General features: G+C 37.5%; 1 protein-coding gene across 2 annotated transcripts in view; it reads right to left on the bottom strand.

The window, feature by feature from the left end:
* The window catches only part of REV3L (REV3 like, DNA directed polymerase zeta catalytic subunit), a 118,493-nt gene that overhangs the window by 50,058 nt on the left and 50,544 nt on the right, over positions 1-17,891 (bottom strand). For both annotated transcript variants that reach the window (XM_069010975.1, XM_069010976.1), the window contains 7 exons: positions 14,166-14,262; positions 5,759-5,853; positions 5,081-5,185; positions 4,036-4,120; positions 3,802-3,950; positions 3,384-3,512; positions 620-857 (listed from right to left, as the gene is read on the bottom strand). In XM_069010975.1, coding sequence (XP_068867076.1) covers positions 620-857; positions 3,384-3,512; positions 3,802-3,950; positions 4,036-4,120; positions 5,081-5,185; positions 5,759-5,853; positions 14,166-14,262 — 898 coding nt within the window. The remainder of the gene's footprint in view (positions 1-619; positions 858-3,383; positions 3,513-3,801; positions 3,951-4,035; positions 4,121-5,080; positions 5,186-5,758; positions 5,854-14,165; positions 14,263-17,891) is intronic.

The following is a 17,891-nucleotide window of genomic DNA, read 5'->3' as shown; positions in this document are numbered from 1 at the left end:
CAATGCCTGTCAGTGCAGACTGTACAAAAGGTCATTACAACCTGAGAAGGTGTTCCAAGAATCTTGGCCTTAAAAATATTGAAGTTGCTGACCTTTAGCAGTTGAGCAGAGTGAGCAACATTCATGTTTTGATTTAAACTTTGAGCATGGAAACAAATGGGTATTTTTTCCTCAGGTCGATTGGTTAGTCTTTATAATAATATTTCTTAAATATTGACTTTAGTAAAAGATGTACAAGATAACACCTTTAACATTTGTACTACATCTAAAGTGTGACCTTATAAGCAAACTACCACTAAAGGTTTTCTTGTATTTGGACTTGTTGAACAAAAAGCCTACTTAATTTTTCCTCAAAGAGAAAACTAGAAGCTTATGTTTGGCCAAACCTAAACACTCAATCTTTATTTCCAGATAACGCTCATGATTCACATCATCATCTGAACAACTTGCATTCCATCCCAAGATCTGCACAGATTTTTCCATGTTGTCAACAGAGACCTCTCTACATCCCATTGGGCCCATAGCATACTTGAAAACAAGGTGGGAGGAAGGAAAGATCTGCCAGAAAAAAAAAAAACAAAACAAAACAAAAAAAAAAAAAAGAAAAGAAAATATATACCTTCTTTTTGGCCCAGGCTCTTCCATGCTACTGTCCCACCTCTGGGACATTAGCAAGCTAAGTTCCATTTCTTCTTTCTCACACTGTGGCTCATTTTCTTCATCGTCACTGTTCTGAGAATTTCGCCAGCTTCCAAGAGAACGATGGTGAGAGAGTGTTTTTTGATGTCCCATCTGATATCCATCATTCTCCAATCCAGCCAACAGATCAATCATGGCCTCATCAGCACTACTGCCCACTGCAGAAAAAGCCCATACAAGTAGAATCTATATTTTGTTCTACTTGTAAATTACTAGTTACAGTCTACCAGTAAAAAACAAAACCAACCAAACCAAACAAAAAAAGCCCCTCACCATTTTAAAATCTACTAGTTTGTTACTGTCTAAGGCAAGGCATGCTACAGAAACAGAGCCTTTTCATATCTTATGTTTTCAAATTTTATGATTTATCTTTTCTAGCTCTGTATCTAAAACTTTGACAACTTTCTGGATTTCTGCCCTACTCTTTTGACTGTACCAGATTTAGTGGACGCAATTCTCTCTCCACTCTCCTATTACCTCTCCTCACATTCAGTAAAGCTTCACTCTCCCCTTTAATTTAAGCATGAGTGCCAGCTTCTGAAGCATCACTGTCTTCTCTTGCTCAACAGCTGCATTAGCTTTGTTAGGCACTTCTCTCTGTATCACCTGAGGACTTTCAATCACTGCATCTTGTCAAAAGGGATGCTGATTTTGACCAACTCTTCCTCCTTCTGTTCTTTACTATAATGCTCAACTTTGGTTCCCTTTTCATGTCACTATAAGCTGTTCTACTCCAAGGTTTCTCTAAACGTTGAAAGTTTACCTGATTTCAGTCCTCTCCTTAATTTTATTTTCTTTTATGTGACACAAGCTTACAAGCTTACAGTAATTCATGCACTTCCCTTCTCATTTTTTATTTTTGTTTCTTAAAAATTCTTCCAAGTCACAAATTTTTCTCACTCTCTTCCTACTTACCTATCATCTGACCTCATAACCAATTTATGACCTCCAGTCTACCAGGCATCTTTGTTACTTCTCTCTCCTTCTCTGGCTGAAGAACTACAATCTCTACTTCCTTTCCTCGGAAAGCATGATATGATTAAAATGATCTTGAGAGTTATATAAAATAGATCTCAACATTGGTGAGAAAGGCATTTTTTATATTTTGCAAAGGCTTCACAAGACCCCATGCAACCCTTTACAATAGAAACCATCCCCTTTTACAGAGTTCTGAACTAACCCATTTTCAATTATACTTTCTGTTCTTGGCTCCTTTGCCCTTTGTGAGGCCCATCATTAAACTCCAACCTCTACTTCATGTTAATATGAACCTTGGGGTATAATTCACAGTGAATAGCAGAATTCATGTGGTTCACAGTCCCTGTGGCACTACAACTCAACAGAGGAATAATAAAGACTAGTGCAGGCTATGAAGGAGCATAAGAGACCCAAATATGCAGCATGTCACTCACAGCCACACAAGACACCAGAAATTAGTAGCTGCATCACAAGAAGGGAGGAGAGGAAAAAAAGGCAAAAAAAAGGGCATATAATCTCAATTTGATTCTCTAGTCAATGGAAAAAAACAGACCATTTCAACACTTTAATTTGGTTGAGCAATTCAAATGTACAGGCATAAGGCATACCCTACATATTATTTTAGCCACTTTTTATCCTCTCAGGTTTGCTCATGTTTCCCAGCTCCCACAGAATTTCTTATAGTTCTTTCAATAAATCCAAATCCTTGCCTATTAAACTCCTATAATCAAAATCTTGCCTATTCTCTGCAAAATAAAACAGCACTACAGTCTTAATCTAACTTCATCCACTCCTCCTTTCTCAGCAAGAATAGATTTCAATTGCATTTTGGATGCATATTGTACTACCCACAGACATATATTGTTGTCCAAGCATACATCCACACCCTATAGGTATCAAAGAAATGGAGGCTACCATGGGTTTTAGATACTTTTCCCTGCCCCACACCACGTGGTTCATATTAACATTATACATTATGTTTACCAAAGAACACAGATAGAGACATACCATGAACTATGTGCTTTTCATCTTCTATAGAGTATTTGAACTATTTCTACCTCACGTAGCTTTTCATACAAGTTCTTTTATTGTTGTTTCCCCCTTGTGCCACTCACAATTTTACTGCCATGGTTTTTCTCCTCCTCTTAAACATTTTGCTTCCTGCTTCTTTGCCTCCAGCCATTCTTTGTATCTACAAATTTTGGGAAAAGCTCTGCTGCAACTTGCCTCTCATTATCAACCTAGTATTGCGCAGTATCTCCCGACAGCTGAACGTCTGAAGACAGATGATATGCATGTTTTCTACCTTAACTGTATGAAAAATGCAGTCAGTAACTGCAAGAGTATCATGGGTAGACAGTCAAAATCATCTTCATTCTGATAGTTTTAGCCTTTTAGACCTAGGAGCATAAGGAAGAGCAATACCCACAAGAGACTGCATTGAGCTGACCTGGCAAGAGGACAGGGCTTACTGAACCAGTCGAACACAGACAGCCTCTACAAATACAGTCCTGGTGACACTTCTTAGAAAACATAGGGTGTGTTTTGGTGGTGGTAGGGTATGTGTGTGTGCGAAGTCTTAACCTGTTTGAAAAACTCCTTGAGATCAACTACTTACTTTCTTTCATGATAGGTAGCCTAAGGGAACACAAAGACTGTGGAACAATAAAATAGTCTGGAAGAAAACACACTCCGGTCATACTCACTAAAAACTGTAGTCTGATTCAGTCTTTGAGACAAAGGCTGAAAGCTCTGACTATTCTCCACAATGTTTAAAATTGCTTCTTCATTAATAAGTGCTTCCTCTTCTTTATCAGTATGCAGCCTATTGGAGTCTTAAAAAGAAAAAAAGAGAAAGCATAAAACTTCAGAGTCAAGACATCGATACATTGTGAAAGCAAAGCACTTTAGACTGGATTTTACAATCCAAGTATATTTCCATTATTTGCTGTGGCAATTTTAGAAAGGCTTACTCTAACAATAATAAAAATAAAAGCAAAGCTACTCTTTGGTTTTTCATAACTAACAATCACAACTTCCTTGGCTTACTTCTGCTAATAGTATAAACAGTCAAACCATGACATAGATTTATGCCTAAATAATTAGGATATTAAAAAAACTCACCTTTGCTCATCTTTTTATCATCATGCACTTCTACCGTATTAGCTGGTGTACATGGAAAGGCTTCAGGAGAAAGTACCTCAGAATGTAGTGTTAGCTCAGCAGAGAACTCCTCTGATCCATTACTGTAGTCCAACGATCCTGACAACGTTCTAGTTAATTGAAAAGCAAGTTTTAAATGCACATTTAAGGTTTGCATAGAATACTGTATTTTATGACAAATGGCTAAACACTTACACAGAGAAGTCATTTTGCTTGAGAATTTCTTTAAGTCTCTTCTGAAAAAATTTTTCACTCTCTGTTGCTGGCACAAATCCACGGTCTTTAAAATTTGAAAAATATTTGTTATTCAGTTTTACTTTGACCTCTCAACACAGAGAGAAGCTAAAATTACTGATTTTATTAGGAAAAGGCTCTAAGTCGAAGTGCCTGCTAATTTTTAGTGCCAAATCTGAGGGCTGACTTTCAAAGTGCATTAAAAAACTCTAAAATACTTCACGTACTCCCACTGATCTCATTTGCAACTGTGAGTATCAAGAGTATCAACAGCATTTACAAATCACGATGCAATTACACCAAGGTGAACATCCAAGAAAAATCAGTGAACAATTTTGAGAAGTCTGGCTTATGCAGCCTGACTAACATTACACAGAAACACAGGAAGAAAGTCAATCAGAAAGTAGTCTGTCTTAGCCAGGAACCTGCCTCTTTCCTTCTTGCAAGCCTCTGTCTTACTTGCCAAATATCATTCATACTTTAAAAGAAATATGGCCTAGGTTCCACAGAGAATAGCCTGTTCATTACGCAATTACGTTGCAGAGCAGTCTTCACTGTGTAATGAATTTTACATAAAAATACAGGGATTTGTCTATCCTATTAGAATTTTAATCGAATATCACCTTAGCTATAATTCCGCAGAAATTAAATGGGACTGCCCTTGTGCATAAACCACAATGGAAAGCTTCAAGATAAAAGAGATTTAGTTTTGTCGGTATTTAAATGTTTTCCATCACAAAGCATGCAATCTTAACTGCCATTATCATTCATTCTGTCTAGAATGTTCTGCAGATAGCTAAATCATGATGTTGTTAGGCAAGGTTAAGTGTCTTGCTTTCAAAATTGGCAAACACATACTGGACCATCAGTAAGCCTGGAAGTGAAAAAAACAGTACATCTAAAAAACCCTCAAACTTGATACACCAATTTAAATTCTGTCCTCTTGCTTGCTTCTCATTCAATGTTTTGGATTAACAGCTGCACACATTTTTATGGTTTTTTTTACCTTGTGACTCAGGTGGCTTAATCTGAGAAGATTCACATTTTTGTCTCCGTCGCTGCTTTTCATCCTCCCATATAGCTTGCAAACCAGGGTTCCTGCCAATCTGGGCTGAAATATGCAATCATACATGAAGGGAAGTCTGCCCAAGTGACAAAGCATTCTTTCCCCAAATTGGATTCTGACACTCTTCTTCACCTCTTTGTCATTCTAGCCTGTTATTTTTTAATTGCCATTCTAGCCTTACTCTAAGATTTGGTATTATGTAAAAGTTAAGGCATAACTTCATTTATTTTCTAGATCTCTTATTTGTAATCTAGACCCTCAGCTTTTTCTGGTCTTCCCACCAAGTATGTGTATATATGTATATACAGGTGTATGTACATACATATGCATACATGCACACATTTCATGTTGGTATTTCCATTACTATTCTTTCTGTAAGTCTGAAACCTTCTGTTACGCATTAACAAAAATCTCTTTATATTGCTCTATTTTTCTAACCTCTTTTCTTTCAGAGTTAATTAATTTTTTTTAAACTTTATAAATCTGGAGATTAACAATTCACTAACACTGAAATCTGGACTGTGATTTAACTAAGCTGAGCTTTAAAAGAAGAGTGAACTATGACATCACAGTTTCTGTTCTAAAACCATTTTACATGGAAAGTTATTAACACTTCACCTTCAATATCCAGTTGATTCAAAATGTCAGCAGCTACTGCATCCACCTCCAATTCACAGGTACTTTGTGGCTCAACACCTTTCAACATTAAAGAGCTGTGACAACATAAATACCACAGGTTAATTTCATCAATATACTGAGTTTGAAACATGCATCGTCACTGTTTTTTAAGTGGACTAATATCTAAAATTTTTCAGAGTGAGCAGGAGTGGCTAACCGAATGCAGAATTATCAGTTCCCATCCTCACCTGCAAGTCCTTAAACTAATGACCATATTCAAATCTAATTAGATAAATCTATATCTGTAACTTAAAGGCTTTAGATTTTTCTTTTGTGAGGAGAAGAGAAAGAGCTGGTAAATAACTCCAAGTTCTAAAGCAATTACAATAATATTCTCCTTCTCAAATATAAGATGAAACATTCTATAGAACTCAGCCAATAGGACCAAGTGTGTAGGCAGGATCATGCACCCAGAAAACACAGTGGCAAGAACTTTTCTCAGCTCAGAGCAATGCATAACACTTGCAACATTTACAGCTATTTTTTCTGGGTTTTTTTCTTTATTTAGCCTGGTGAATAAGAAAGAGAGCATTAACAACCCAAATACATGCTGAACTAAGGATAACTGGCTTGATGAAGACTTAAAATACTAGAAACAGATTCAATGACTGATCACCTTCCTGCTGTGCCTTTTCAGATCTGCAAATGTCAGTAACCTTCCACCTGCTGCTGTCAGTGAACAAATTTTATGGAGTCCATGGAGGAAGCTAACAAACAGAAACCATCTCCCAGATTTGTTGAAAAAGTCTGTTTACCCTTTAAAATTTTTCAGGGCAACACTGAAAATCCACTCCAAGCTCTTCAACTTTCTAGTAAGGCATGTAGCAATAGGACAAGGAGTAATGGTTTTAAACTAAAAGAGGGTAAATTTAGATAAGACATAAAGAAGATTTTTTTTTATGATGAGGGTGATGAAATGCTGGAACAGCCTGTCAAAAGAGGGAGGAGAAGTCTCGTGTCTGGAAACATTCAATGCCAGGTTACAGGGCTCTGAGCAACCTAATCTACTTGAAGGTATTCCTGTTCATTGCAGAGGGGCTGGTCTAGATGACATTTAAAGATCTCTTCAAACCCAAACTATTTTATGATTCTACACACACTTTTAAAGACAATCCATTGCCATCATGTCCCTCCGTTCCCAGTCACACCATCAGCTGAGAAACAAGTCCATAATATGCTCAAAATGCGTAATTTTCATGCCACACACCTCACATTCATCAAAAGATTCAAACAGAGCTTTGCCTGCACAGTGGGCAACAGGAACTGCAGGCAAGCTGAAACTTGTATTTTGATCCTACAGTAAGAAACAACTGCAGGATCACTGGAAAACAAGACTGAGGGAAGAGGCTGCAAGAATTGTTAGCTCCCTTTACAAAATCAAAACACTTCTGGGAACAAGCAAAAAGGGACCACAATACAGAACGGTCACTGATACCAGAAATGTGGTAAAGACCTGCCTTTGACTTGTCTGGAGGACACAAAATCAAAGACCTGAGCGTCCCACTTCCACTAATTTTCTCTTTTAAAATACAATGAAAAAACCAAAAAGTCATGGGGGTTAGGGAGAAAGTGAGAAAGAATGAAAGTTCTTGAAAAGTTTAAGAAAAAATGTGTTTTAATGACCTGTTTCTGAGGAGTTTGTTTGATGACTAAAACCATTAACTGAAGCATTTGCTTTTCCTCTGACAAAGACAGCTTTCTATTGTTTTCCCTTCATTTAGCTAGGATTTTTTGTAAAAAAACCCCAAACCTATGTCTTGGTTTTCCACACCCCCATCAAGAGTATGGCCAGTGATCTGAGAACTGATCAAGACCAAAGGTAAAACTGGCCAAGAGCTTTCCAAGTAATCAGATTTCTTACTAACAAGAGACTCTAATATGGATTTCTCATATAAAAAGAACACTAAATTCAACATTGCTGAATTTAAAACAAACTGGGAGACGTTAATGTAACTTAAGTCTTTTTCCATAGTAATATCAATTTGAAGCATGCTCTTTGTCTGCAATTCATTCAAACAATTTGAGCAACTAGAAGAGTTAGCTCATTTTGCCCAAGCTCTAAATCAAATAGATATGAGGAATCTTTCTGTCAAAAACTACACTATTTCAAATTACACGGCACATTATTCAAATTAAAAACACTGAGCTAATAACAGACCTTTTCTGAAACAAATCTAGGATTTATCATCAAAATTGTCATTAACACTTTCATAATGAAGGCAGGGCTGGCAGTCAAAACTGCACATTCCAAAGACTTACATGGAAGCTAATAAAGACACCTGACACACACAGTAAGTTCTTCATTACACTTGAAAAATGTCTTCCCAATACAACAGGTACATTGGCCTGGCATTTAACATAATTGTCAAGGTGAGCTGCTAGACACTTGCACTAGCTGAAGTCATAGCAGTAGCACTACAAGTTTCTGCAACATTCAGGTAAGCCACAAAGGCCAAGAAGTCATTTGTTCCCACTTCAGGAAAAACCTTGAAGAGCATATGAGAGCAGAGCAGCTTTAACTGGTCCTTCTAACATTTTAATTTATGTTGATTAAAACAAAAACATGAGGTGGAGAGGGGGAGTACGAACTGTCCTGAACTACAGTTATTTAACATGGTTACATGCTGCTTTGGGAACTGCTTTATCTGAGTATCAGCAACAGCTTGGTCAGCTGCTAGGTTTGGTGCTCTTGCTCACCTAAAACAAATGTGTGCAACATATACACAAAGTAACCATATTTCCCATTCTCCCTGATCAAGACACACTTCCTCAGCAGCTACAGTGCTGTTTTTAGCAGGTGAGAAGACAGCATGAAGAAGTCAGAACATGTCTAGTCTCCAGCTGTAGTTAGTTGAAAATATGAACTACTTCATGTCATAAGCAGTTGTAATGGCTTGGAAGACACTCAGAAGTGGCCTGTTTGACATAGATTGCCTTATACAACAGACTAATCACCTGCCTCACACTGCACGCATCAGTTCTGCAAAGAAAAATGGTGGTTTAGGTAATGCCAAAACCATGATTTGAGAATATCTGTATTAGAACAAGGTTAGAAAAGTGACTTAGCAAGTCCCACGCAAAGCTTTTCACAGCGTCTATGTTTCATTTTTTAAGAAGGAATGTAGAGAGAACTGTTCACAAGATAAAACTTGTAATACAGATATATGAAAGACAGGGTTAAGTGAGGTGGTGTAGAAGCAACCCAACTGCATGAGAATGGAAATTTACTCTCCAAAGAAGCAAGATAAATCAGGGTTGCACAACACTGAGCTGCCATGGCTAGGCTACTTGGGATACTCATACCAGTTAATTTAAAACTGCCTTTTAAACCTACATACCAGGTGAAAAACTGCAATACAAATCCATTTTACTTTATTTTGAGAACAGAGAAAATGGTCCTTATTTTTGAAGAAAGTAATAGTTTGATCACACTATCCACTGAGACAAAAACTATAGTTTAGGATGAAACTTGTACTCAAAGAAACTACCAACATCTGGTTTCTCAGACACTGAGGCAATGAATTAAACCTACAGTCAACACATATTTTAAAAAGTGCCCACTACATACAGCTAGGTAGATCAAAGCCCTCAAAAACCTTGAAGAATAAATAATCAACAAGGTCAGTATCTTAATTCACCAATACTAATGACAGCCTAAGGAAACAAGCTCTGTAATGACAACATCTGAGGTATTTGTAATGTTAAACTGAGCACAAGAGAAAAAACTAACTCCATGGAGAATCTGAAAGGTGTTACTCAACTATGCTGATAAGGACTCTAAAAATCGACATTATAATTTTCCATACTCTGTTCACGGCAGAAAATGTGTCCTTGTTTTCAGGATGTTCAAGTGACTTAAATAATGTGCACATTATATTAAAAAATCAAATAGCTAAATAAAAACATGCACAGGCTGACAAGCGAGAAAAGCAATTATGACAGCCACAAACCTAGCAAAAATATGCAGTATTACATATCTGCTAGATATTTTTGTGCAAAAGTGTTACTTGTCAGATCTTTCCACTTCCATATAAACTAGAGTCTAATAGCAAATCTAGGATTTAAAAAAAGAAAGTGTTTCTCAAAAGCATTCTACCAATCATTCTGCTTTTAACACATCATATCCAAGTGGCAGACTTGACTGGCAGATTACTCTGATGCTAAGATTAAGTCTGATGTTTACCAGAAAGTTTTCTCAATGGAACTCATGGAAGTGTTTCATCATTTATTATCAGCTGCCTGAGCGGGATAAAAAATGTGTCTCGTGTCCAGAACTCCTCATGTCAAAAACTGTTGGACAGCACCACCAGGTTCAGGTGACTGCCACCCATTTTAGGGCAGGCTTTGTAGGTTTCAGTGCAACAACACTGGCAAGTATTATACCTAAAAGCCTTACAACATATAGGATTCCTGGGCACTGGAGATTTTGGACATTTATCCATTTGATAACAGAATCATTCTAGAATTACATTAAAAGAAGTGTCTCTGGCTTAATACAGTGCACTAATCAAAGCAGCAAGTAAATAATCTGGAGGTTTGCCAGGAGCAAGACAGGACATGGCTGGGTTAAATGCTGTTCTTGGTAAGTGGCCGAGTAGCACGGTGCTCTCTAGCACGGAAGAGGGAGTTCAGTCACCAAGACACTTTGACATAGTTCTCAAACATTTTTTGAAGTAAGGAACCATCACTAGCATTTACTCATGCTGTTCTTGTAATATATGTGACTTTTAAATTTTGCAATTACCTTCCAGGTATCCAGAATTGTATTTCAGCCAAGTGATATACTGTGTTCCAAAGTCAAGAGATGCCCAATCACTGGCACTGTTTGCTTAAACAAGAGAACTTGTTAACTGCCACTTACAGCAAGCACTTGGCAGATACACATTCAACTATCTCTAAAATGTATTCCTAATGTACATGAAGGATAATGAGTCTGAACAGACATCCCAGTCACTGTGAATACAAGACAGGCCTAGAAATTTTGTGGTCTCAAACAACATTTGACTGTCTTTTCCCTTCTTGCTTTTTCTTGACAGAACAACTAATAACTTAAGCATATAGCTGAAAGGTAGGGAAAGATTTATGCGATCTTTGATATAAAGGACAAGCAAAGAACTTATGAGTTCAGTGATATTTAGAAGAAACTCCAAATGCTACTGAAAACAGCAGCCAAGTGGTGAAATACAGTAAGTAAAAAAACTTCGTTAAACAATTCACGAAACAGTTAAATATCTCAATTTGAACTGGATAGAACTTGAGGAGGACTGGATAATAAAGTGAGGGGACTGTGCTGGTATTGCACATGAAACCAGAAATGAATACAGCTGTTGATATGGAAGTATGTTGGGAATACAGAACATACTTTGTTAAGGAAACAGAAACCAAGGAAGAAAGGCAGCTTTCCAACTACTGAGTAATGCTGTAGACTGCAAAAATAGAAACAGTTGAGTCACAATCATTTTAGGACACAATTACAAGGGTTTCCTTGGATAGATATACTATCTCGGTCAGATTTACCCTCAGTAAGGCTGATCATGACAATTATAAATCCATTAAACCAAACTAGAAGCAAATTTTCAGAATTTGAAAGGAAACTAAGTAGGAAGGCAATCTGGAAGTGGCACTGCAGTATGTTTGGTTACAAGAGCACTGTTTTAAGTTGATGACTCCCATAAATAATCCAGGAGACATTTTAACAGGCAAATAATTTTGTGTAAATACAGAACAGAGTAAAATTAGGATGGAAAAGTTTAGGTTTGTTGCTTTGCTGTGGTATTCATGTCATACAGCATGGGGAACACTCATGTGAGAACACCCTAAATAAAAAAATTCATTTTCTAGACAAAAGAATGTTTAACACAGTATCAAACAGGAAACAATTTCAGTTGAAGAAACCATAAATGAGTTCCTAATTTATTAAAGCATTTTAAGAGCTAATTAAATGTGAAATTCCTCTTGGTTATACAAAAAGGACAGAGTGTCAACACAAAATGTGTAGAACTGAATATAGACCAGTTTCTGTGACTGAGTTTACTTCACATCTCATTAATACTTTTGGCAGAAAATGCAGCAGTATAGTAATGAAATATGTTGATAAGGCAAGCCAGTAGACATACTGGATACATAACCAGATCATACTAAGAAACAAAAGCATGATAACTCAGAAGTAAAACAATAGAAACAGAATGAAATTTTAAAATGGGATTAAAGATCCTATAGGAACTTATAATGGCTTCCAAACAGAAGATTCTCAATTGGAAAAAAGAAAGAAGAGAAACATCTTGTACTAATAAATCCTAAAATGCTCACAGACAAATTGGTATGATAAATTAAACTGTAAAATGTATCAGGAACTACCATTATCATTGCATATGGTGTAGAGAGAAATTTGTGTAGTATATTATGTAGTATTCAGGCTTTACGTTCAAGAAATAAATTCCTGCTGGCAGAACTTCAGCAAACGAATGCCAGGGAAATGGACAGTCTTGGTATTTTCCCCTTACTGTTAACACCCCACTTCTGGAACATCTGTGAGTGCTGGAGAAGGACTGGCACGAGTGAGGTGTTGCACCCCTGGCTGTATACATGGAAGTGCAGAAGGAGGAGGAAAGAAGACCTGTGGTTATAGCCATGAGGCTGCATCCTTGGCTCCTGCTCTGCTGAGCTCATCCCTCTCTGGTTTTGACAGCCAAGAAGTACTACTTTGCTTTCTTTTTACTTGCCTTCCTCAGATCTATGTAAAGTAACATCAGATAATCCTGGGCTAACTTATGATCACCCCTTTAATGTTTAAGTAAGCTGGCTTGCAGAACCAAGCCAAATAAAAGTTGAAATGGACTGGGAATGAAATATGCAGCCAAGAAGGAGAAGAAACAGCCCAAGAACAACTGTACATAAAGGGACCAGAAGTAAGATGATCAGGAATGTTGTTGCAAAATCCCCTAAAGTAGTAATAGAATCAGAAAACCAGACATAACCAACACAAGCTCATGTTTTTGCACACTAGAAAAACCTGAAGTATGGTTTAAGGCACACACTTTCTACTGGGGAAGCACATTCTCCCAGTACATAACATTAGCAGGAAGCATGGCTTACTGAGCCCAATAAGCTCTTCAGAGAAGAATGACAGGAACCACCCAAAGAATGAGAAGACTACTAGATGACAAAAGGACCTGCCAAACATTAGCAAATAGCTTAACGAAGGAACTTGCTGTAGATAAACTATTCAAATCAAAGTAGCTTCAGATACTGTGACTTTCTCTCCCCTCCCCAACTCTGGCCAAAAAAACCCCAAAATTGCAGAAACATTCAATTTTCTTATAGAAGTGAAACAATTACAACTTACAAACTGTAAAGTAGGAAATGCTTAAGAAAATGGAAAAGCATGGGAGACAGACATGAAAATTCTAAGCTGAGAGTCTTATGCAGCTACCATTTAAAATGGACAAACTGAAATTCTCTGATAACACACTATTCATAGGATCATAGAGTCATTAAGGTTGGAGAAGTCCTCTAAGATCAAGTCCAACTTTTAATCTAGCAGTGCTAAACCATGTCCCCCAAGCACCACATTCATGTATTTTTTGAACACTTCCAGGAGATTCCACCACTTCCTGGGTAGCCTATTCCAATGCCTGACCATCCTTTCAGTGAAGAAACTAATATTCAGCCTCCCTTGGCATAACTTCAGGCCATTTCATTTTGTCCTCCCACTCCCACTTGCTACCTGGGAGAAAAGACTGACCCTCACCTGGCTATGCCCTCCTTTCAGGTGGTTGTAGAAAGCAATAAGGACCCCCGAGCCTCCTTCTCTCCAGGCTAAACAACCCCAGCTCCCGCTCACAGGACTTGTGCTCCAGACCCTTCACCAGCTTCATTGCCCTTCTCTGGACTCGCTCCAGCCCCTCAACGTCCTTCTTGTACTTGAGGGCCCCAAAACCAAACAGAGGGTTTGAGATGTGGCCTCACCAGTGAGGTCATGTTAGTTAAGGATGATTACAAAAACACAATCTGTGAACTGATGTGGAAATATTCTCTGTAACTATTAAGCTTGCTAAGCTCTTCATCAAAGTCATAATTCCAAACCGCAGAAAGTCAAATTTTGCCCATTATCTCCTAGTTGGATTTTTATAACCATATACCACAAAGCATCAGGTGACCAAAACTATACAAAGAAACTAAATAATGATGATTTGTGTTACATTATCACCTTTGTTTTGTTTGTTTGTTTTTTTAACACATAAAACACGTAAGGGTCCTTTAAATGAGAGACTGGAACTCTGTATTACATGCAAGTTAATGTATATAAGAAAATAAGGCATACAACAGAAAAACCTGGGATGCTGACCTTGGTATTTCATCTTCTTCCCATTCAATGAAAGATATGTTGCTTGAATTTTCTGGTAAATGAGTTCTATGATGTTTACTTACACCTGATGTATCACCTAGGGAAAAAAGTAAAATGAGAAATTAATTTATGTGGCGGTATTTTTTACAAATATCATTATATAACTGCATTTATTATTTAATATTACCAATCTACCTGCTCCTAAAGAATAAATAGCATTGCACATCATCTTCATCCATTAACTGTGCTATTGTATAAATGATCTGATTTTCTAACACGTAGACAGACACATACAAAAAGAAAAAAGTATTGCCAACACACTGACATCATTAGAATTACATTTGTTGCATTCTATTTATATCTTAACCTAAACTCAATCTTCTCCTATTTGTGAAAATTTCAAAATAAATCATGCAGAGTCTGATGTAAACTTCAGAATTTCCTGGGTCTACAGTTCAAATTCCAATGGAAATTAGAAACCAAAGAAAACACTAAATTCTACTTCTACTTTTCTTATTTGTGAGCTGAAAGGGAATATACAATACATTCCAGATACAATGGTAGTAGCAGTAAGTGGAAACCTGAAATGAAGGCAGATGCTGTCTGACCTACAAATAAAGAAAACACTGTAAGTTTGCTCAGAGGTCTCCATGTAAGGAAGTGTGCTCCAAAGTCATGCTGGTGAAGTCCTCTCTGAAGAATTCCTACCTCCCTTGAGGTCTCCACATGAACCCCCAGTCTTCAGAGAAAGGAAAGACAATATACACAGGATATGGCCCAAGAAAGAAAAAGGCCCAGGAATAGAGTTGTAGGGAGGTAGAATGGGAGAAGACTGAAAATTACTCAGTCTCCCACTTCTACCAGAAAGACCAGCTTGAACTTTGAATTTTCTCAGCTATGTTGGTGTCATGCACTAGCAGTTTTCTGGTATTTCAACCATAGCAAACACTTCCGCATTTGTTAAAAATACACCAGTTAAACAACTCAATTGTCAGAGGTCTTCAGTAATTAAATATTTATTAGAACATGTATTTTTTATCCTATAAATTTTGTAATAGTCTTGCCAATGTGAATTCCACTACTTGGAATATTTGGTTTAGGGATACGTCATGTAGAAAAAGCCCTAAGTTACTACAGAAGCAACTGGCAGACACCATGACAAAGAACCTTAGAAGCTACAAACAGAAGCAAGCAGGCTTAATTCCATATGTTCCAGACCAAGCTTTCTGCACCCAGACTAGTTCCTGCAAACCCTGCCCTTACATCAGACTCTTTAAGTGTACTGACATGGCACAGAGATGTGGCATTCAAGTGGGGTGAAAAGACACTCTTTTGCTTATGCAGAGCCAGCTCATATTTCAGTCACACCAGTGCTGTTACAGTCTATACACTTTGATGCCCAAGCAGACGTTTCCAGAAAGACAACACAAAATATCTGATCCCATTTGCACAGATCCAGCTCAAATCTAGCACACCTTACTGTCTGTGCATTGGGCAGCTAGTCCAGGAAGAAACACAGCCATGTTTTTACTGTGTGGCACATCAGCTAATTCTCCACATTAAAATGTAAGCTGACTATGCATGGAAACATCTCTTGTTATTTTTCATCTGCAACTTGATTATTTTAAGTTGATGAAATGGGACTGAATAGTCGTATATTTTAAAGGAAAATACATCTCACAGCAGCTATGCAAGATTATAGGCCAACTGGAAAAATAGATACTATTATTTTTTAAATTTATATGCATTTCAAATACCACACCACAGCAGTTTCAGTGCATTATTCCCTTTCTTATTCCCTATGAGCCCTGTTTTCATATACTTCTAAATAGTGAGGCTCAAATTCCTGTATCAGTTTGTTTCTTCAGTAAAGTTAATCACAGGGATAGGGATTTAAGGACACCTAATATTCCCCTTTTCTTGATATAAAGATCTTTAAAGACAATGACACATCAAGGTCTTTCAGAATCATACTACAGAAGAAGATTCAGCCACTGAAAATAAAAGTTTTGCAACAGTTACAGTGGTATGTGGTGCATGAATGAATAGGCAGCCTTCTTCACAGCCCATAAAGACAAGGACTTGAGAAAATGAACTGGATACAGTTCTGATACCTTCTGGATACAGGCTGATGAAGGCAGAGTGCTCCTGCTAATACAAATTTGCATGCTGACCTCTCTCAGCCTTCAAAAAGGTCTACTTATCTCAGTGAGAAAAATACCACTATGAACAGGCTTCTGAGGCCACTTGCTTACATTGACAAATGAACATATTAATTGCCAGACTCATTTTTGTATCATCATCTGCAAGGGAAGTAAGGTAACTGTTTGCTGCACATCTTTTGACAAAGGCTTTTACTGCTGTCTAAGAAACAACGTTTGACCTGGCCTGTGTGACACAGGTACACTTGACTGAAAGGAATGCACAACAACACAGATGCTGAGGGACAGGCAGGGTGTCAGCTGCAAGCAGAGGCTGTGCCTTCTACAGCACTCTAACAGCCTGAGCTCAGAGAGGGTTGCTGTACAAGGACAGGCCTCTTGACAGCAGTGCCTCTGTAAGGCTGCACCAGGGATTCAGCTGCTGTGCCAGGAGCAAGAGACAGTGATCCTGTGCCTGGGGATCAACAACAGAGTGAGGCAAGCTACTGATGCATGTGTTATATGGAGCCATGCAAAACAGAATTTATCTTCCTAGGAGCACTGCAACCAGTATCTGAACAAGCCAGACAAGGCAGTGTCGTTTTCTTCCTTTTATTTTATTGGATTCTTCCCTATAAGAACAGTTAAAATCCACTGGTCTCAGCCCATGCTCCTCTTTCACCCCCTTGATTCCATTCAAGACTTAGGTCTCTCATCCTTAAATAAATGGTGAAGGAGAATATAAATAGCTTGTGTTTTTCATCTATCATCTGAAAGAGAGGAAAAAAAAGAGCTATGGAAAAAGAATGGAAGCAACTATTTGATACAATCACATTGCATGTTTCCAGAAGGCTGATTGGAATATTTGGAAGACTAAAGGTACCTGACTATACCTCCTCAAGACTGAAAATCCTCAAGATGCTCTGTCCATGGCTGAGGTTCTGCCTTCCTACAGTTCTGACACCACCAAAAAGTGTGGCCTATTGTTGAGCATGAAAAGAGTATCTTCCTTTAAACAATAATTAGTTATAAAACTCCAAGGGCTACTCTATTGCTGTCTGAATATACAGGCATAAAAACAAGGAGGAAATGAAGCATGATTCTTGCTTGTCGTTTTTACAGAAAAATACTTCACCATTCCTTTCAACTTTGTTTTAGCTGGAGGAACAATTATGTTTTAAGTAAACGATACTTATTTCATTAAACATTAAGTACCAATGGCATTATGCTTTTCCTACTGTTATCTCTCCTTTATAACGAAGAATTTAGAAGAATTAGGGATGTTCTCACCAAACTTAATTTTTATGTCAGTGTGTACATCCAAAAGGACAAACTAATTTTTAAGAATACCTCCTTTACTCACACACTAAGAATTCAAACTTTACCTTAAAGCAAATGACTTTCGCACAAACACAAGCATTTTAATTAAGAACACTGATTGTCATCGGAGCAAAATCATTTAGCCATAATTTTATAAAGACACTACTGCAACAACAAAAAAAAAAGAATTTGAATTGATATAAGAATCAAAACCATTAAAAAGGAAAGCGACAGTATTATTATGCTATCTTTCATGTCAATTCTT

The sequence above is a fragment of the Aphelocoma coerulescens genome, chromosome 3 (assembly GCF_041296385.1).
Source record: "Aphelocoma coerulescens isolate FSJ_1873_10779 chromosome 3, UR_Acoe_1.0, whole genome shotgun sequence".
NCBI classification, from domain to species: domain Eukaryota; kingdom Metazoa; phylum Chordata; class Aves; order Passeriformes; family Corvidae; genus Aphelocoma; species Aphelocoma coerulescens.
This window is presented reverse-complemented; position numbering and strand designations above follow the sequence as displayed.